Raw genomic sequence first — 22,033 nt, forward strand, 5'->3', positions numbered from 1 at the left:
AGTGACAATCCAGATGTTCCCGTTCATGCTTAATGACAACTGGAGTCTGTGTAGCTGTCAGGACAACACCTATACTTTAATCCATGTTCTTAGGGCTTATTCACACAGACAACACTCTGCATTTATTTGCACACAGCGCATAGATTTGTGCGCATCTAAATGCAGCACTATAGTAATCAATCAGCCCATACACACAGCTTCGTCTTCATATGATCTGCATTTAGTCACGTACAAGAAAGAGTAAAACACTGCTGTGTCCAGATCTGCACACGTGTAGTCATTAATCTGAAAGAAAAAATAATTCTACACATGTAAACGCAAGTTTCGTTTACTTTAGGTGTGTATTTTGCGCAGGATCTTCTGTCAGCGAAAGCCATGCCTATGCTGGTGTGAATGAGCCCTTATCTGTACCATAGCTGCCACCCCTCAAAAGCAATTTCCAAGGACTTTGCTGCTGAGCGGAAGTTTTCCCTATTCCAAATGAAGACATTTTTATTCATTAGAATAAAATTACTTTGTTTTATTTTTAAATAATGTTCTAAAATAGCCCTACATTTCCGACCTATAAATAGAGGGAGCATTATTTAAAGGGGCCGATCCCAACAAACAAATGGGATTTTGAGAAAGCAAAGCCCAACTTATGAAGACTTTAGGATAGGACAGTGATGGCTAACCTTGGCACCCCAGATGTTTTAGAACTACATTTCCCATTATACACAACTACACTGTAGAGTGCATGAGCATCATGGGATATGTAGTTCCAAAACATCTGGGGTGCCAAGGTGCCATCACTGGGATAGGACATCGTGAATTTTGGGGATCATTTCTATTGTATTGTTGGTCACTGGTTGGTTTTAGCTTGTAGGTATTCTGCTGCCGTTAGCATGAGCCTGTAATAGAACGGGACCCAAGAGGTGATATTTTTTTTTTTTGTCATCTCCATGGCAACGGGCACAAGCAGAGCCGTAATTGCACCCATTGAAATGTTTCATAGCAGGGCAGCAATTAGCAAGTGGATTTGTATGTTTCGGATACAGAGCGGTACAAAATGCCAGATGTGGCCATTTCTATTTATATCGATGTCTCTGCAGTTCACCCCAAGAAGGATGAAGTCTGTCTTTGCCCACAGAGCTATCTCAGTCACACATGAAGACTGGCAGCTGAAGGAGGCCCAATGGCTTTGCAGGGCGATTGTATGGCTCAGGCCGGTCTGTTCAGCCTCAGGGCTTTGCAGTGCAATTGTATGGCTCAGGCCAATCTATTGAGCCTCAGGGCCCTGTAGCCACTACTCCCTGCAGCTCCATAATTGGCACTTCCTTGCACGCGTGGAGGTGTTTAGGAAATGAATCAGACACAAAGAGGGGGAGAGAAGGAGGAGGGGGGGGGGGAGAGAAGGAGGAGGGGGGGTGAGAGGGGAGAGGAAATAGGCAGGAATAAAGTCTTTGTTCATACAAAATAATCACTGCTCCCCTCCCACAGACAGCAAATCTATTAACACGTTTTGGGTCACGTGCCTATTGTGACATTGTCAAGTGACCGTAGAGCCATCGTCAACTCACTATATCATTAGGCATTGGGGAGAAGGGGGGGTTAGCATAATGCAATGGTGGAACGCAAGCTCGTTAATTTTGCCATCTGAGGCCCTTTCTAATGAAATAATGCCATGCATTGCAATTTTCGAGTCTACGTGTGTTAGAATGTGCCCACTCAGCAAATTTGGCTGTCATTGGTGGGGGATGGGACCTCCCCTGAGATCACCTGATTCTTGTCACACACTGCTCCCCTAAGGCTCTTTGTCAGGAGTCATTCCAGTGCCCGGGACCCCCGAACAAAGAACAAAGACTACTTGTGCTGAGAGCCAACGGCAACGTCATGCCAGGTGACTATTTGGGGTTATTAATGTGCCAGGGACCGCTGGCGTCAATATTAATTATTATAATATATTGCAAGACAGTGACAGGTAACATGACCACATGCTATTATAATAATAATAATGACCCTCATATATGACTTGATCATGGACAATACTTTTTGGGGTTATTATCATTTTATACATACCAGGCATTGACGGTCGATTTTGTATAATTGCTACATATAGGGCAATGTGAGTTTTTTTTTTATTATTATCATAATATGCAAACCAATCACTGCCAGGTGACTTGATATAAATGTTACGCACACAGCATGCTTGGAGAGTAGTAGTCATTAGAAGAGATATAACTTTGTATTATTGTATAAAGAGGAGGCTTTGTAATATTACATGTATTCTTATTGCGGCTATACATTGCAGTGATTTGATGGTAGTTGTAGGGGGAGTATTTAGCTGTAGTATTATCAGCAGTTGTAATAGAAGAAATATCTAGGCACAGCTTTATTTTATTATAGAACTTCATTGAATGCTTAATGACTGGATTGGATAAGGATCAATAATCATTGCTAAATTCGTCGGATAGTTTTGTGCCAGTCAAGATCTATAACAAAGGAAACCACAACACTAAAAACACAGTGGGACATTTCTCCAAAGACTGGAACAAAGAAATGAGCTCATTGATTGGTTGTTGTCACAGAAGTGGTTTCGTTTTGGAAATGTGTACAGGTGATCTATAAAAGAGCATTGGCATCAAAAGAGGACACTTCTTCCTAGAGCCGGTCCCCAGTAGCCAAACGTAAAGGTTCTATTGAGCAATAATAATGTATTTACTTTCTGCATTAATACTGTGGTATCCATTCTTGTCATTAACTTACCTTTTCAGGTGACAGCCAGGCATCTAGCATTTTCAGGATGTCAACTATGACAGCCTCCATAATTCTCTTCATAAAAGGTTTACCCTAACAACTCAATCAGATTATGCATTTTGTTAATGCAACGCATTGTTGTGTGTTAAGGCAGCACATTCATTTGGAATGGGCGGGTGGTTGGGTTGCCACCTCATCCCTTTAATCCAGGACACATAATAATTACATAGGTTCTGAGGCTGATAATGCACATAAGGGTCCTCTCACACGGGCTTTCAGCCCGGCAGACTCTGCTTTGCTCAGCAGGGATTGATCCGCCAATCCCCGCTGAGGCGGATGACAGTTCCATCTCCGCTTAGTTTGCAGAGACGGACCTGTCTGATCCCCACTCTCCTCTATGGGAGATCGGATGAAAACGGACCGCCTGTCCCTTTTCATCCGATCCGATCCTCTAGACCAGTGGTCCTCAACCCTGGTCCTCAGGGCCCACTAACAGGCCAGGTTTTCAAGATAACTGAAATACATCCCAGGTGTATCATTTGCTGCTCAGTGATTGCAGTATTCTAGTCTGCATCTCCCCAAGGTAATACTTAAAATCTGGCCTGTTAGTGGGCCCTGAGGACCAGAGTTGAGGACCACTGCTCTAGACAGATGGAAATTCAGGTTACCATCCATCTTGATTTCATGGACAGGATCAGATCAGATAGCAGCAGGTGTCAGCGGACATGTCCCATAGAGGTTCAAGGAGCATCCGATCAGGTCCACCTGAACAAAATGACAGGTGGACCTGATTGGAAAGCCAATGTGAAAGGACCCTAAGGCCCCTAGCGGACCATTCAAATCCACCTGTCAGTTTTTCAGGCGGATCTGAACGGATCCTCCATGCATCCCTATGGGGCATCGGATGTCAGCGGACATCCAAACCAATCCGTCAAATCTGGACGGATGGAAACCCTATTTTCCATCCGTCCATTGAATGTTTGGCTCAGTTTCAGGTCCGAATTCAGGCAAGAATTTGGGCCTGAAAGGGAGAACAAGGACACATCGGACCCCTGCTGTGAGCCGCATCTGATTTAAGTGTGAACCCAGCGTTAGAAGAATATACTACTTGCAGGGAAATTAATATGTAATGCCATCAAACATTTAAAAAAATAAACTTTGCTCTGAAGATGATGCTACATACCTTGTCTTGAGGATGTCCCAATAATCAGATATTTTCAGCTGCAATGCTTACAACAGGTGACATAATTATAACTTCTGCTTGTGTTACTAATGAGCAAACCTGTGCCTGCACCTGGAAGTTTGAAGAACACGGTATGTTGCCCAAAGGCCCGTACACACGTAGCGATTGTCGGCCTGTAAATATTCGGCCTACGTCCGATCGGCCAATTGTCGGCTTGTTAGTATGATGCTTCCGACAACCGACTGCGACTTTTCGGCCGAACAGAATCTGGTGTGCAGGCTTTAAAATTTTTGTTGGCCAACACCAGAACAGCCGATTGTTCGCCAGTCAGTACAGAATTCGGCTGACAAACAGCAGATTAGCAAGACTGGGCATGCTCAGAAAAGAAAAAAGACAAGGAAAGTTAACCATCACATGACATCACTTCTGCAGTCGGCTGTTGTTGGCCGACAAAATTCGTGTGCAGTCTTTTGCAGTTTTCAACAGACACGACAGCCCTGGACAAAAGACGGCCGATCGTTCGGCCGACGATCAGTACGTGTGTACGGGGCTTTAGTTGACTTCTTTGATAACATTTCCATAAGAACTATGTTGCCATGGGCTACAGCTATATGGTAACTTTTTTGATTGTGGACTATTTTTTTTATAATTAAAAAAACCAACCACGTGTTTTTCTATGATCTTCGTTAGAAAAGGACGAGTGTTCACATATTCTGCGTGCAAAGGCATGGCAAAAAAAGAGCATAATCTACCTGGAGTTATCCATTTAAAACTAAGCCCCGGTTCACACTTGTGCGTGTGCGGGGTTCGCATGTAATGTCGGAGCGCACTGCTCCGACATTACATGCGATCGGCTGTGCGGTGCGAGTTTAGCCATACAGTTTGTATGGCTAAATTCGCACCGCAGCCGCACCAAACACGCACAGGACCCTTTTTCCTAGCCGCATCAGGATCGGATCGCACAGCGGTTCACACCTGTGCGAACTGCACGATCGCACTGCGATATGCGATCAAACTGGGGGTGTCGTTAAGATTACATTGACACCCCCAGCGTATCGCATATGGCAGTGTGAACTGCCGGGGGTGCGTGTGCGATGCGGGAACAGGCTGCGGATTCGCAGCCTTCCCGCACTCGCATAAGTGTGAACCGGACCTAAGAGGAGAACCTTACCATGCTATGACTGGTATGGAGCAATGTGCTACTGTCTGCAATCACTGACCTGAGGGTACCACCTAGAATTGCAGAGCGTTCCCAAGCAAGTAACCGATCATGTGCAAATGTAGTTACACAATTGTGTGATCAAAATTTACTCAGAAAAGAACATTTGATCTAGGTTGGTATGGGCAGTACAGATTGTTGGTAAGAAATGTTTAGATAAATAAGATTATTCTGTGAGACACGGGCCCAGAGTGAAAGCCAATATGAATTCTGAAGAAGCAGCATGACTGTTACCTAGAGAAATTTCAACAGAAAGGCTTCATAAATATTCCCACCTTCCATCATGTTCTTGGACAGGTTGTTCTTCCTTGACCTATTTACTGGCAATTAGAATAAGGTGAGTTAGGTAATCTGGCCATACACCATACAATTTTCTTTAGATTTACCTTTTAACTATGTAGTGTAAGGGCCTTCCTGATTGCATACAAATGGAAAGTGTTTAGGTTTGCCCTCATACTATATGGATTTGGTAAATCTAAAGGAAAGATGTTCATGAAAATTGTGTAATGTATGGGCAGCCTTATTTGTGTAGTTATAAGGCCTTACTCAGATTTGTATAGTTATAGGCTTCACTCAGATTTGTGTAGTTATAGGCTTCACTCAGATTTGTGTAGTTATAAGGCCTCACTCAGATTTGTGTAGTTATAAGGCCTCACTCAGATTTGTGTAGTTATGAGGCCTCACTCAGATTTGTGTAGTTATAAGGCCTCACTCAGATTTGTGTAGTTATAAGGCCTTACTCAGATTTGTGTAGTTATAAGGCCTCACTCAGATTTGTGTAGTTATAAGGCCTCACTCAGATTTGTGTAGTTATAAGGCCTCACTCAGATTTGTGTAGTTATAGGCCTCACTCAGATTTGTGTAGTTATAAGGCCTCACTCAGATTTGTGTAGTTATGAGGCCTCACTCAGATTTGTGTAGTTATAAGGCCTCACTCAGATTTGTGTAGTTATAGGCCTCACTCAGATTTGTGTAGTTATAAGGCCTCACTCAGATTTGTGTAGTTATGAGGCCTCACTCAGATTTGTGTAGTTATAAGGCCTCACTCAGATTTGTGTAGTGATAAGGCCTCACTCAGATTTGTGTAGTTATAAGGCCTCACTCAGATTTGTGTAGTGATAAGGCCTCACTCAGATTTGTGTAGTGATAAGGCCTCACTCAGATTGTGTAGTGATAAGGTCTCATTCAGATTTGTGTAGTTATAAGGCCTCATTCAGGTGGGTGAATAGACTGCTGCCTGCGTCCATATGCCTGTCTAAACACGGCATATGGACGCAGCAGCACCCTCTGCTATTGCCACATATAAACTGGATGCTCAACTGTGGCCAAAAACATCAGCCCTGGACCCACAGTGTCCAGGACTGGTCAGAGCTCCTAATTGTATGTAACCACTTAGATGAGAACAAGTGTAGTGCCAGCCATTGATTAGTACAGGGCTGTTCACACACAAGGTGTGCATAGGGCTAATTTCTCCACCAGCAGGAATCACAGATTTCTCGCAGTCAGACCTCTAAATAAGCCCTAAATGATAGGGTTGATTCTGGACATAATTAATATTTCATGGTAGCAATTTTGTGTCAGTTTCTGAAGCTAAGAGGAGTGTTAGCATGGCTGCTGTTAGTAATCATGGGGCCCCTGTATAGCCTTCTTGACAGGGCCCCCCTTAACCCTGCCTCCACCCCCTTGAGGAACAGCGGCACTGACTTTATCCGCCAAAATGAAAACCGTCCCTCCTCTGCTGCTGGGCCCGTCTGTGGACGTGATGGGGCCCAGAAAAATGTAATTTAAGCCTTTGTAAGCAAGTAAGAACGGGGGTGTGATCTAGTAAAATCCATTTATTCATTTAGGCAGAAATAAACAATAAAGCTGCCCTGGGCCCCCCTGTTTAGCTGATGAGACCTGGGCCCAGTACACTAGGACTGGTTGTACTGCCTTATCAGCGGCCCTGGGTGTTGGTATGCAAAGTAATCGATCTTCAATACCGGATACCCACAATCATTTGTTGTTTGACCATTTTGTCCCCTGTTTTTCAGGCGCACCCAATTGGACCCTCCTCTATGGAACGGTGGATGTGACTGGACTTGTGTCCATTTACACCCGCATACTCCCAATCCCACCTAGCTAAAACAAACAAAAAGGGATTTGTTCCCCTCTGTCTGGCCAGATCTGATCAGAGGGCAGTTGGGTGTAAATGGACAGCCGGTACGTTTACATCTGACTGCCCATAGAGTAGAGTGGTCTGTGTCCAGACCTGTCATTCGCCTGCTTTGCTCTGCTCAGCTCAGCAGGGGATCAGCGGACAGATCCTTTCTGAGAAAAATGAATCCAACCACAGGAGTCCATTCACAGGGGTATGCTCTACTATGTATAGCAGGGGGTCTGTGCGCAGATCCACAGCTGAATCAGAGCACAACAGGACAAATGTCACTTTTCTGTCATCCCTGCCTTTTCAGATTTTTTTGTTCACGTTTAGAAAGCAGATTGTGGTGGACCCAGGTTATGTCTGTGGGCTGCCAAATGTAAACTGACTTGTGTTCACATACATCACGCTACCTCCGAACTGTCATGTTTAGGTCTGGAAAAAACAGAAAGGGACACAATCCTTTTTTTGCACCTGGAAGGACATGGAGGTAGGCAGATGTAAACGGACACAAGTGCATTTTCATCCGTCTGCCCATAGACCTGCATTAAGCAGTTTTTCCACCTGAAAAACTTCCGGGCGGAAGGCAGGTGTGAAAAGGGCCTTTATAACATGGTTTTATTCTGAGTGGAACATAATAAAGGCAGCTTTTGCATGTAAAAATTTATGGTATGAATGATAAGAGGGTAACCCCCTTGAAACGCGTAAGCCAATTAGATCTAGAAGGCATCTTCTCAAGGAGCATATGCAGTGGATTTTGCTACACAGTCTGGTTGTTTTTGATGCACTGTGATACTCAGCCATTTCTAATATACATTGATTTTGCTTTTTATTAATAAAGAGTATATAATAGTAACACGCTAGGCTGGTGCACCCTCTTTCTTGTGTAGCACCCTCCTAGTTAGGTAGGTGCTAGGTAAAAGCATCCATTGCTCCTTCTGCTTATCTATTAGGTTGCCTGTCACATGTTTCCAGGTGTGGTTCACTGGGTCTGAGGGAGTGTCCCCACTGCATCCAATGAGGGAGCTTGTTGGACAGTGGAGGAAACCCAGCCAGTGACACATTAGGTTTTATGGCAGTCCCAGTGGGAAGGCACCACCGCAGTGCATCCTGGGATTGACCATAAATACTGAGGGGACATGTGACAGGGCGTCTTTGGCTGGAAGCAGAGTCCCAGGAGGAGGCTGATGGCTGTCTCTCCTCCTGCTGTATGAGGAAGGTGGTCATAGGCAGTCGGCCTAGTGAACCAGGTGTGGAGCTGAGCTGCAGAGGTTCCAGAGTGCTGACAGTGGAGCTGCTGGCAGAGTCTCTTGGGAAAAACGGTGTCTGTGAGTACCAGGAGATTTGCCAAAGGGTCTGCCCAGGAAGGGGGACCACTCCAGTTAAGTCAAGGGATTAAGGAGCTAGCTCACACAGAGAGTGTTACAGTAAAGGGGGTGCGGTGTAGAGAACCCTGAAGAATAGGGACAAAGGGGGTGCCTAGTTGAGTGATTAACAGAGCAATACAAGTTCATTAAATTCTTCTTCACTGATAGTGACAAGGTGAAGCGGTGGCCTTGCCACACTCATATATCTAGACGTCCTAGCTAATTGTGCATAGTTCATTCAAGTTGGAGTATCCCACTCATCCCTTCTCCTATCCAAGTTCTCAAATAAAACCACAAAAACCAAAACTCCTAGACTGTTTCCTGACTGAGCCAAGCACTTTAAAGATGCTAAACCGTTGTTGTTGCTATGGGTAACCCAGGGGAATCCGTAACTAGCAGCTCCCAAGGAAGTAGTGCTACATTAATAAAGGGTTTATAATAGTACCACGCTAGGTTGGTGTACCCTCTTTCTTGCTTTTCTAGTGCTATGTTACCGGGGCATCCCCAGTCCATGGGGACCGTAAGTCCACCTTTTGGACCTTTGGCAGAGAGCTGGAGGAAGTGTCAATTGACTACAAGTATGGTGATCATTGTACTCGTGTTCCAGTGAGGACTAAGCCCCGGTTCACACTTATGCGAGTGCGGGGTTCGCATGTAATGTCGGAGCGCACTGCTCCTTCATTACATGCGATCGGCTGTGCGGTGCGAGTTTAGCCATACACTTTGTATGGCTAAATTCGCACCGCACCCGCACCAAACACGCACAGGGACCCTTTTTGGCAGCTGCATCAGGATCGGATCGCACAGCGGTTCACACTTGTGCGATCCGATCCTGTGCGAACTGCAAGATCGCACTGCGATATGCGATCAAACTGGGGGTGTTGTTAAGATTACATTGACACCCCCAGCGTATCGCATATGGCAGTGTGAACTGCCGGGAGTGCGTGTGCGATGCGGGAACAGGCTGCGGATTCGCAGCCTTCCCGCATCGCATAAGTGTGAACCGGACCTAAAAGTCCATCTGCTGCAGGTACTAGGGACTAGTAGTTTATTCACCCCCAGATCCTTTTGAATGAATGATGTGCCGGCTGTGCAGGCGAAGCCACGCACGGCTGCACAAATTTCAAATCTGAGAAGAACCCCCACAAGCTGTCAGAGGGGATCGGTTCTGGGGGTGGGGACCTGCTCAGCACCATGTTAAATCTGTAAATTTGGGAGTAGCATAGTGTTAAAAGTGGAGTTAGCCTTGAACCACAGTCAGCTAGACTTCTGTCATGTTGAAGACATTTCCCGTTCATCAGTTTTTACAAACATCAGAAGCACTAAGGAACAATGACAACACATCAAGGACAATGAGTAAAGCTGGATGCACACTATACAACTTTTGTTGTTCAATTTCCGTTAGATTTACCTTCAACTATGTAGTGCAAGGACCTGCCTGATTGTGTACAAATAAAAGTGTTTAGCTTTGAACTAGTGATCAACCGATATCGTTTTTTTATTGCCAATACAGATATTTTGGGCATCGCATATCTGTATCGACCGATATTTTCGTACATAAAAAACATTTTTTTTTACTATTTATTTATTTATTTTTTACATGTACTCTTGTGGAGGGATCTGGGGGTCTAAAGGACCTCAAACCCCTCCTCTGCACTTAAAAGCATTCAAAACGCAAAGTTTGGCTGTTTTGAATGCTGTCATTTTTTTTAATTTGGCGCCAAGTACCCAGAAGTGATGTCATTACATCACTTCGGGGGTTTTTACATGGAGACCTGATCAGAGCCGGGCGATGCGGCTTTGATCGGGTCTTCGGCGGCCGTGCAGGCTGGAAGGCAGCAGGAGGAGAGAATTGGTGCAGTCGGGCAAGGGGGCAATTACAGAAGGAAGCCCTGTGCGGCTCTCGGCAGCAGCTGAAAGCAAGTTTCTCTCCTCCTGCCAGCTTTCACCTGCTGCAGGGAGAGACACAGCGCATCAATCCTGTAATTGCTTCCCCCCCCCCCCCCCCCCTCCAGTCATACAGGCTTCCCTGTCCTGTAAAAAGATAACAAATTGTAAAAAAAAAAATAATAATTAAACTTTCTAATAAATAAAAAAATGTAAAATAAAATAATTAATCTCTAGGCGCATCCTTGCCTGTGAGACCGATGCACAGATCAGAACGCAGTCTGGTTGGCTTGACTGATCTCGATGTTCAGCATATCATGGCTGAGCAGATCCCAACCAGGATGGGGAAAGAGCTTTTCTTTCATGATGCCACATGCCTCTGCTGCCTCTATTCCGGTTCTTTTAAGGAAATGCAGTTATTTGTCAAGGGACAGGCACAGACACACAATTAGATTCTGCATTAGTGCCGGTTCACACTAGGGCGACCTGTGAGGCGACCTGGTCGCCTCACAGGTCGCCGCAGGTCGCCTCCCATAGGGAAGCTACGGACCCGTTCTAATAGGAGCGACACAAGTCGCTCCGACCTAGAAAAAGGGTCCGGAGCTTCTTTGGGGCTACCAGGAGGCGACCGCCATAGACTTCAATGTTATGAAGTCCGTGGCGGCCGCTCCGAGGTCGCGGCGCGCTGCTCGCACCGCGATCTTGGAGGTCGCCCCTGCAAGTAGCGTCGCGGTAATGTGAACCGGCGCTTAAAGTAGATGTAAATTTAAAGTGAATGGCAGTTATTGTGCTCTGTGCACCGTATATCATAAACACATTACATTTTGTAAATAAAATACTGTTTTCACCTTCTTTTCATCCTTTGTTGTATCTCAGTGCTGTTAATCATTTGCAGCCTCTTTGCAATAGCTGCATGGTATTTCTTTGATCGGGTTTCAGTGAACTTTTCCTGCAAAATGTGTATTTAAACTTCTACTTGTAGTTCTCTGGTGACAACAAGGAGCACAATTGGATGACAGGATGAGAGCGTTGTCACCCTATAATAGTGCCTGAACAAAGTCCTTCATGGCATGATATTATTTTTGAAAAATGCAAATTTAAAAAGATTTACAACTTTTGTCATAATTTTAACATCTTCACAATTATGAGATTTTAGTGTATAGGTTTACTTTACCACTTCAGCCCCGGAAGGTTTTACCCGCTTAATGACCAGGCCATTTTTTGCGATTCGGCACTGTGTTACTTTAACAGAAAATTGCGCGATCGTTCGACTCTGTACCCAAACACAATTGATGTCCTTTTTTCCCACAAATAGAGCTTTCTTTTGGTGGAATTTGATCACCTCTGCGGTTTTAAGATTTTGCGCTATTAAATAAAAATAGAGAATTTTGAAAAAAAAACAATATAAAACCTTCCCGATAAAATTTTTTTTATTGGTTTAGGCCAATTTGTACTCTGATACATATTTTTGGTAAAAAAAATCCCAAAAAGCGTATTTTAATTGGTTTGCGGAAAAGTTATAGCGTTTACAAACTACGGGATTTTTGGACTTTTTATTTATTTAGTAATGGCGGCGATCAGCTTTTTTAGTGGTGACATTGCGGCAGACAGATCGGGCCCCTTACTGACATTTTTGACACTTTTTGGGGACCAGTGACATTAATACAGTAATCAGTGCTAAATATTATGCACTGTTACTGTATAAATTACACTGGCAGGGAAGGGGTTAATACTGGGGGGGATTAAAGGGGTTAAATGTATGCCTAAATATGCTTGCTTGCTGTGGGGGGGTTCTGTAACGGGCACAGAGAGATTGCGGTTTCAGCTTAGCTGAAACTGCTGATTACTCCCTGCCTGTCTGACAGAAGGTCTGCCTGCTTTGTTTACATAAGCAGACGGGTCTTCGGTCAGTTTCACTGATGATCGAGGGAGGGCAGCGGCAATTGCCACCGCTCCTCCCGAGGCCCGCCTCTCGCTGTGTCTAAACCTCGTAGTACTACGTGATTTTTCGCAGCCGAGCCGCCCTGCCGCAGTATTACTATGGCGGGCGGTTGGTCGACAAGAGGTTAAATACCAGGCTGCTGTAACATTGTGAGAAATTGTGGTGAAAGTGTTAACCAATTTCTTTTTTGGTGAGCTATTTCTTAATAATCTTTTCATTAGATCAGAGTTCTTCTTTAAGAGTCTTCAATGACCAAAGGGAAATCTATGTTATCACAGAAGTTATGTCATATTTTTCCAGTTCTTTTGAAGACGCTCAGTAGGGAAAGACAAAGAGAGATTCCTGTGGATAATTTAAATGCTCTTGTCATTGATCTTTCATTACATTCCGCAGTCCTCGTGTGATTTATTACCGGTTCTGTTACAACCTATCCTCCGGGGAGCTTTGTACAGTAAGTGTTTGCTGTACACTGTAAATACAGCTGGCCAGTCTGATACCAAAGTGCTGCCGGATGGAGGCGATACGATAGGCCTTGTGTTAAGGGTTCTAGCCCACTATTGGGGAGAGGAAACAAATATTCAAAGGTGGATTAGTACCCTCCAGAACTTGGCTCCTATGATCACCATTGTTGGCATCTTTATTAAATAAAAGTAAAGCAAAGGAGGAAGTGGGTGGTGCAGGCTAGACCTTGATATTTTTTCTTCCTTCACTGTTCTTTGTTTCTCATGTTTTATTGTATATAATAGAAATGGTGGTCATCGTGTCCAAAGACCACATCCCACCTTTAAAGATGAATTCCAGGTATAATATATTCTTAAATGGATACATTGGTCCAGTTTGGACCAATAAAACTTTGTATATTCCATACCTGGCTGATACCCCTGTAAGCTGGAAATCACTGAAGTTGACAATGATACTCCAGTGATCTCCACTAGCTTCAATGTCTGTGCTGAGCGGCCGGTGTTCTAAAATTTCATCGGACCCGTGAAAATTCCGGACCCTCGTCACTTCCGGTGACGCTACGTCACCACCAGCTGGTGCGAGCCCCGGTGCGCATGCGCACGAGACATTTTCCAGGTCTGATGAAATTTTAAGACTTAGCGAACAGCTGACTGAGAGGAGGTGGGGCTGAGGCACCGGGTATGTGCGGTCCACCAACTCCACTACTGGGTCTATGCGTTCCAGACATAGATCTTTTTTTTTTTGTTTTCATTTCTATCATTCCACACATTTACACACATTCCCTTACACACATCGAGAGAAATAATAAAATTTTTAATAATCATCGTAATCATAATTAGAATTTATATTAAGCAGAAAGGGGAAATGCATCATGGGAAATGCAATGCTTCTGGACCCCTGCACATTGTGTTGGTATGTGCTAAAAAAAAAAAAAAAAGAGTGTCCGCCTTTCCGTTCCATTGAAGTAAAGGGATTGTGGAAGTGGAGTTGGTGGACCGCACATACCTGGTGCCTCAGCCCCGCCTCCTCTCAGTCAGCTGTTCGCTAAGACTTAAAATTTCATCGGACCTGGAAAATGTCTTGTGCGCATGCGCACCGGGGCTTGCAGCAGCTGGTGGTGACGTAGTGTCACCGGAAGTGACGAGGGTCCGGAATTTTCACAGGTCAGATGAAATTTTAGAACACCGGCCTGATGCATTCTGAACACAGGAGGTCAGCCATTCAATATGGGTGACATTCAGAGAATGCTTTGAATGAATGCAAAACATTCTCTGATTGGATTAGGTGGAGAGCGTGACATGGCCACCCTGCCTCTCCACCATATCCAAACAGAAAACTCAGGACAGGACCTGGATATAAGTGGAGATCACTAGAGTAGTGGTGTCTACTTCATTGATTTCTAGCTTCTAGGGGCATCAGCCAGGTACAGTATATACAGAGTTACATTGGTCAAAGCTGGACCAATGTAACTATGCAAAAATATACTATACCCAGAACTCATCTTTATAATAGTGGTTCATAGACAAATACATATTCTGAGGGACTTTTAGGTCTCATCACTCAAAAACCCTCATGAATTAGGTTGCGCCTATCCAAACTTTATGGTAGCCCACTTTAACTGAACAAAACAGAAAGTTGACATAAACATTTGTTTCTCATGCAGGGGTTCATCCATATCAACATAAATAGTCAACTGAAAATGCTGAGCCACCTGGCTCCCCTGTTAGCAGCATCACTTCTCTTCTTACCAGTCTCCCTGACTGTGTTGCCCAGCTTTTCTGATTCACTTGGCTGTCCTAGTCTTTAGTCGCAGCCCTCGGCTGCATGGCCGACTCCTAGCCTCTGTATAGGGGTTCTCCTGACACCCCAATAGGAGCCCACCTGACTCCTGGGATAAGAACTCCTACTGGCTACTAGCTGGGGCCCCTCTGACCCCCTGGTTGAGACCTCCTGTCTCTTGACTCTTGGCTGGGGCTTCTCTGACCCCTGGGTGAGACCTCCTGTCTCTTGACTCTTGGCTGGGGCTTCTCTGACACCCTGGGTGAGACCTCCTGTCTCTTGACTCTTGGCTGGGGCTTCTCTGACCCCTGGGTGAGACCTCCTGTCTCTTGACTCTTGGCTGGGGCTTCTCTGACCCCTGGGTGAGACCTCCTGTCTCTTGACTTTTGGCTGGGGCTCCCCTGACCCCTGGGTGAGACCTCCTGTCTCTTGACTTTTGGCTGGGGCTTCTCTGACCCCTTGTTGACACCTCCTGTCTCTTGACTCTTGGCTGGGGCCCCTCTGACCCTCTGGTTGAGACCTCCTGTCTCTTGACTCTTGGCTGGGGCTTCTTTGACCCCTGGGTGAGACCTCCTGTCTCTTGACTCTTGGCTGGGGCTTCTCTGACCCCTGGGTGAGACCTCCTATCTCCAATATTGGAGCTGTCTCCAAACTGAGAGCTCTGAGCTACCCTCAGGCTTCAGTATATAACCACCTTGCACACCTGTGTACTCACACAAGTCGCAGGCACGCAATAAAATTTGGACACGGGATTGAAGGTTCCATCCCACCCAAGACACTTTGGAACCTTCAAGCTCCAGTCCATAATATATGACTACAGAATATGGAGAAAACCAAAAGCACATCTTTCTTCATTTAGAAACGGTAGTCTGGAACTTCTCAATAACCCTTAATGTAAATCATGTGTCATTTTCTCCTACATTTTCACAGTGGCAGGTCCTCACACTGTCAAATTATATAAAAGCATCGGTGTATAAAACCGATATGGAGGCTCCCCAAACTAGTACACAGAAAGTACATTCTGTACTTAGGGGTTATGGGTATCCTTAACCACTTAAGCCCCGGAAGATTTTACCTGCTTCCTGACCAGGGGGTATTTTGCGATTCGGCACTGCATGACTTTAACGGACAATTGCGAGGTCGTGCGACACTGTACCTAAACGAATTTGACGTCCTTGTTTTCCCACAAATAGAGCTTTCTTTTGGTGGTATTTGATCACCTGTGTGATTTTTTTTTTTTTTTGATCATGCGCTATAATCAAAAAAAGAGCGACAATTTTGCAAAAATAACAATATTTTTCAAATTTTTTTATATGAAATTCCCCCCCAAAAAATGTAAAAATCTAAATTTTTTTAAATTTTTGGCCAATTTGTTTTCTGCTACCTATGTTTGGTAAAAAAAATCACAATAAGCGTATTTTGATTGGTTTGCGCAAAAGTGATTGCTTTTACTAACTAAGGGAAAGATTTTTGTCATTTTTGTTGTTTTTTGGCGACGGTGGCCATCTGCGATTTTTTTTTTTTTGCAGGACTGCGACATTGCGGCGGACAGATCGGACCCTTGACTGACATTTTTGACACTTTTGGGGGTACCAGTGACATTACTACAGTAATCAGTGCTATACATATGCACTGTTACTGTAAAAATGACACTGGCAGGGAAAGGGTTAACTTTATTGGAGAGGGAGGGGTTAAGGGTGTCCTTAGGGGCGTGCTTCTAACTGTGCAGGGATGTGGCTGTGTGTGTAACAGCACAGATCAACGGTCCTACATAGCAGGACCGTTAGATCAGTGCTTTTACACAGAGAAGAATGACAGGCGGCTTTGTTTACATTAGCCGCCTGCCTTTCTCCCTTCACAGCGGACGATCGCGAGTGACCGGCGGACATCTGGTCACACGCACGAGGTGTCCGTGAACGAGCCGAGGCGGGAGAGCGCCTCTGCCGGGGCTCGCGCCCGCCCGCTATTGGCTCCCAGGCTAGTGACGTACCGATATGTCACTTTGCCTGGCCGGGGCTGACCGCCGCAGTATATGTACTTGCGGCGGTCGGCAACCGGTTAACAGGATTAACCACCTTTTTCTTGTCACCTAAAAAGTTCTGTGGAACATGCATGAACTAGTAGACCTTCATTGCAATGCGATAACCCTACGTTTCAGGGTGCTTTGGAGCAAAACTGAGCCATGCACAAGCACCTCTTGTTATCTGCTGCTTCAACCAAGTGTCAGTTTAGTCGTTTGACATCTTCTGCAGAACTGCTTTAAAACAGTCCTTGCATCAGAGTGAGAGTGCTACTTGCACATTGTTCCAGTAGTGAATTCTGAACGAAGTCTCAGTTTTCATGTTTTAACAGAATTTGGTCAGTCAGCAGTACTGCCAGTAGGAAAAAGCATTGCGTGGGGAGTAGCTGACCAAGGTGCTGAAATGAGAGCTACTTGCCTTTGCAGGATTTGTTGTCTGGATAAGTGACGGAGAGTATTGCAGCCAAAGGGTCATAATGTTTCACTACTCCCGTGGGAGCTGCTGGTTACGGATTCCACTGGGTTACTCATAGCAACAACTTGACAATGCGGCATGTTCTAAGTATTTGGCTTAGTCAGAAAACAGTCCAGGGGTTTTGTTTTTTTGTGGTTTTATTTGAGAACTTGGATAGGAGAAGGGATGAGTGGAATACTCCAACTGAACAACTATACACAATAGCTGGGACTTCTGATTGTAATTGGATGCAGCAAGGCGGCTGCTTCACCTTGCCACTATAGTGAAGTAGAATTAAGCGAACTGTACTGTACTGTTAAAACACTCTTCTGGGTCCTTCTTGGCATCCCCTTTTCCCTGTTCTTCAGGGTTCTACACGGCACCCCCTTTACTCTGACACTCTGTGTGAGCTGACCCTTTATCCTCTGACTTCACTGGAGTGGTCCCCCTTCCTGGGCAGACCCTTTGGCAAGTCCCCTGGTACTTACAGACACTGTTTTTCCCAGAAGAATCCAGCAGCTCCACTGTCAGCTTTACAGGATCCTCTGCAGCTGAGCTCCACACCTGGTTCACTAGGCTGACCTCCTATGACCACCTTCCTCATGCAACAGGAGGAGAGACAGCCGTCAGCCTCTTCATGGGACTCTGCTTCCCGCCAAAGACGCCCTGTCACATGTCCCCCTAGCCTTTATGAGTAATCCCAGGATGCACTGCAAGAGTGCCCTCCCACTGGGACTCTCACAAAAGCCAATGTGTCACTGGCCAGGTTTCCTCCACTGTCCAACAGGCCTCCCCATTGAATGCAGTGGGGACACTTCCTCAGACCCAGTGACTCAAACCTGGGAACATGCAACAGGCAACCAAATAGATCAGGCTCCCCTGATAAGCAGAGAGAGCATAACAATGCTTTTAAACCTAGCACCTAACTAGGAGGGTGCTACAATAACAATCAAGCATCTATCCCTATTTAGTGAGTCACTAACCTGAAATAAACCTGTGCATAGCAGGTGATATGCTTGTTTGTTGAAGGACAGTAATTCACCGCTTTAAGCTTGGACCAACAATAGTATTTCTGTGCTAATAGGTTCATTTCAAAACTAAGGTTTAGGTGTGGCAATGTTTGCATAGTTATATTGGTTCAGCTTGGAAGTTCTTGTTCAGAGGTAAGCTTTGGGAGATGATAGATATTGGGGGCATTTTTTCCAGGGTGTTCTGTTTCTCCTGGGCTGCTGCCTGGAGAGAATGTGTGTATAGAAGGATCTAAAAGGCCTTGGGCCTTGCCTCAGCCAAGAGAATGACCTGCTGCTGGAGTGTATATCTGGAGGGAGTTGGCCTTGCAAAGAATCTTCTTGCCAAAGAGTTTTGTGAGAACTTGGGTGGAAGCTACTCCTGGACACAGTTAGGCTGGCCATACATTATACAATTTTCTTCTACAACTTTCATTAAGATTTACCAAAACCATATAATATGAGGTCACACCTAAACACTTCAATTTTGTATGCAATCAGGCAGACCCTTGTAATACATAATTGAAGGTAAATGTAAAGGCGATTGAACAAGAAAATTGTATAATTGTTAAGCCAGCTTAAACAGGATTCCTTGCCCATCAATCAAGGTATCTTTAAAAACGACCAAAGCAACAAGAGCCCAATTATTTTGTGTGAGATAAACCACAACTTTAGAAAGACTTAGGAGGGATTTACTAATACTGGAGCGTCCATTCCACTAAGACATGTCCGCTGACGTCCCATCCAATCCGATCCGTCAAATCTGGACGGATGGAAACCCTATTTTCCATCCGTCCAGCGCATCGGATGAGAACAGACAGATGGTCCGTTCCCATCTGATTCCCCCATAGAGATGCATGGGGAACTGACAGCTGTGTCTCTGCACACAGCGCAGAGAACAGCTGTCATCCTCCTGCTCAGCGGGGGATCGGCGGATCGATCCCCCGCTGAGATAAACAGAGTCCGCCAACTGACTCCTAGTGTGAAAGAGCCCTTCGTTTGGCAAGGGTAACACTCTTTGGACTCTTGCCAAACTAAGTGGGACAAAAAAGTTCTCTGTAAAAGTTTTTGTTCTATGTTGTCCTCAAATGTATGCACTTTTTAAATGTACTTTTTGTGTATATCTGTAATTGTCAGCTCCTATATCAGCATTATTTCTACCTAAAATAATTTTTTTAAATTGAATCTAAATAAAAATATTGTGACAGGAAGTCAGGTAAATCTGGGAATGTAGTCACTGAGAGGAGACACATTCCCACCTGCTTTGAAAGTTCACTGATACTATAGGGTGTTGGCTGCAGAGAGAGCCAGCAGGAAGTTGAAAACCATTCAGCTGTTCAGAATGAGGAGATCAAGGCCTCTATAATTTGTCCAGAGAAAATCTATTGAGTGCTGCCTCCTGTCGCTGTGTGAGCTGGGAAGAGGAGGACAGACATACGTGTACCTCCCGACGCCGTGTGGGCATGGGAGAAGGACTGCTGCCGCCTGTCGCCGTGTGGGCTGGGAGAGGGGGACAGTCGGATGTGTGCCTCCCGACAAGCTGGTGAGCATGGGAGAAGACCCCCTACAGCGATGTGAAGCTAAGGAGGGTAACCACGAGTGAAGACGTCTCAAAGGTGAGAAGACAAAGTGTTCCATGTGAAGAGTGTGAAGAGTAAAGGGACCTGTTAAATGAACTGTGTTCAATGTGAAGAATCTGAAGAGTAAAGGATCCTGTTATAAATGAACATGTGCTGTGTGAAAGAAAACAAAGGGACATGTTCAATGGACAATGTTTGTGCTGTGTGAAAAGCAAACAAATGGACATTTGAGTGTCTGCTGTAGGATCAGCAGTGTCGGCCCAACAGTAGGTTGGAAAGACTTCTTAGGTAGGTTCCAGCGTGAGAAGGTAGCCGCCCACAGAGGCAAGGATTTATTTTCTGTTTTATTTTATTTTGGATGTTTGGCTGCATACAGCCTGGTGAAGAAAACATCATTTAATAAACCACACTGTTTGTTTGCAACCACTTGTCGGCTACCTCTCTGGGAAAACGCACCCCCCAAGGGGTCATCCACACCCGCCACCGAGCTAATCCCTCACAATATAAAGAAAAGAAGAAAGATCCGCGCTTAGGATAAACTATCTATAAAATAGTGCGTAAAATTTCTATAAATAAAACACTAATGGCTGCTGCCCACTCCAAAAGATGCACCCCCAATGGGGGAGCGTCAGGTGTAAATGTCAAAAAGAGGAGTGATTGGCGCTGCCAGGAAAGTAGGTTAATGGGAAATCTGGGTTAGGCTCCTATAGTTCAAGACCAAGTTCAACACATGCAAATGCACATAGAATGTATGTGGGAATGAGAACTATATAAGTAATAGGATATAAAAACACAATGGGTGTGTAATATGTGTGTAAAATTAACATTATGTGCTGATACCAAATCAATAAATAAATAAATGTGTTCAATACCTAAACGGCTTATTGAGACTCAACATAAATATGCAAATATATGTAAATGTAGGTATAAAAATATAAAAGCATATAAAGATAGTATTAATAAATTATGGTGATATAGAGAGTTAGTGTGCAAAGGTGCTAAAAAATAAATATAGTGCACTAATCAAACTAAATAAGGTGCATTCCGAATAGTCATAACCATCTATTCAATAAAGTGCAACTGCATACTCATAAGCAATGAAAATAAATAAGTGGGTGAACTATGTGCATCCCACACTGGTGACAATATAAACACTAGTAAATAAATAAGTGCAGCCGTGCAAATAACTATATAAATTATGAAAGTGAGAACCATATAAATTCAAAGGCTCAAAAAGCAGGTTCTGTGTATTTTAAAATTGTCCAAAAATAGTGCAATCAGAGTTAGTACAGAAATCATAAAGTTCTATAGTCCATATAAGGATGGAGTAAGGTGCTCTTTTTTTCTATGAAGCCGGGAGTGCAGTGAGTGATTGGAAGATAGGGTGCTCCCCCTCTCCTGGGGTCCTGTGCTTACCGGATGTCCGTACCCCTACAGGGGTAAATGGCGGGTCGATAACAGGGATCGCTCCCATACACCGGCAATCTGGTTCCGTCCTATCCTTCCTATTACCACTCGTATCCACTCCTTGCTCCGGTACACATAGGGGTTAAAGCATCAGGGAGAGAGCTCCAGTACAATTCCCGGGTATATGAAAAGGGGGAAAAACAGAAGCCTCCGATAGTGCAGGATTGCCTTTAAAACTTTTATTTAGATTCCAAAAAAGACATGTACTCACATAAAATCAACATGCAGCGCATCCGTATGGCATAGGGTCCGCAACTACCTAGTTCGCGGTGCTCGCCTGGGATCAGCGTGCGTTCCTAGCCTCGGGATCGTTCAGACGGAAGTGATGTGGTCACGTTCTCGACGCGTTTCGTCACACTGACGTCATCTGGAGAAGCGTTGACCACGTCTATTCCGTCTGTTTAAGTATTAAGCGGTTACCAGGCAACTTAGTGGGGGAATGTGCAAATGTAAATTCTCCGGCCAATCATCGCAAGGGGCCATGTAATGTCATCTATTGCTAGGCAAACATATTAACATTAAAAATAACATTAAAAATCTATTAGGAAATCTATTTTTAATGTTAATATGTTTGCCTAGCAATAGATGACATTACATGGCCCCTTGCGATGATTGGCCGGAGAATTTACATTTGCACATTCCCCCACTAAGTTGCCTGGTAACCGCTTAATACTTAAACAGACGGAATAGACGTGGTCAACGCTTCTCCAGATGACGTCAGTGTGACGAAACGCGTCGAGAACGTGACCACATCACTTCCGTCTGAACGATCCCGAGGCTAGGAACGCAC

The 22,033-nt window shown here is 44.8% G+C and overlaps 1 protein-coding gene across 3 annotated transcripts in view; it reads left to right on the forward strand.

Moving 5' to 3' along the window:
- PHACTR3 (phosphatase and actin regulator 3) overlaps positions 1–22,033 on the forward strand; it is a 290,291-nt gene that overhangs the window by 3,026 nt on the left and 265,232 nt on the right. The window contains exon 1 of one of the 3 annotated variants that reach the window (XM_082271516.1): positions 1,856–1,879. The exons of the other annotated variants lie outside the window; for them this stretch is intronic. Within the exon in view, the coding sequence (XP_082127642.1) occupies positions 1,873–1,879 (7 nt within the window). The 5' untranslated portion in view covers positions 1,856–1,872. Of the gene's footprint in view, positions 1–1,855; positions 1,880–22,033 lie in introns of those variants that run through there. 3 annotated transcript variants of the gene reach the window in all.

Source organism: Pelophylax lessonae (genome assembly GCF_965119305.1).
Source record: "Pelophylax lessonae genome assembly, chromosome: 11".
In the NCBI taxonomy this organism is placed as follows: Eukaryota; Metazoa; Chordata; class Amphibia; order Anura; family Ranidae; genus Pelophylax; species Pelophylax lessonae.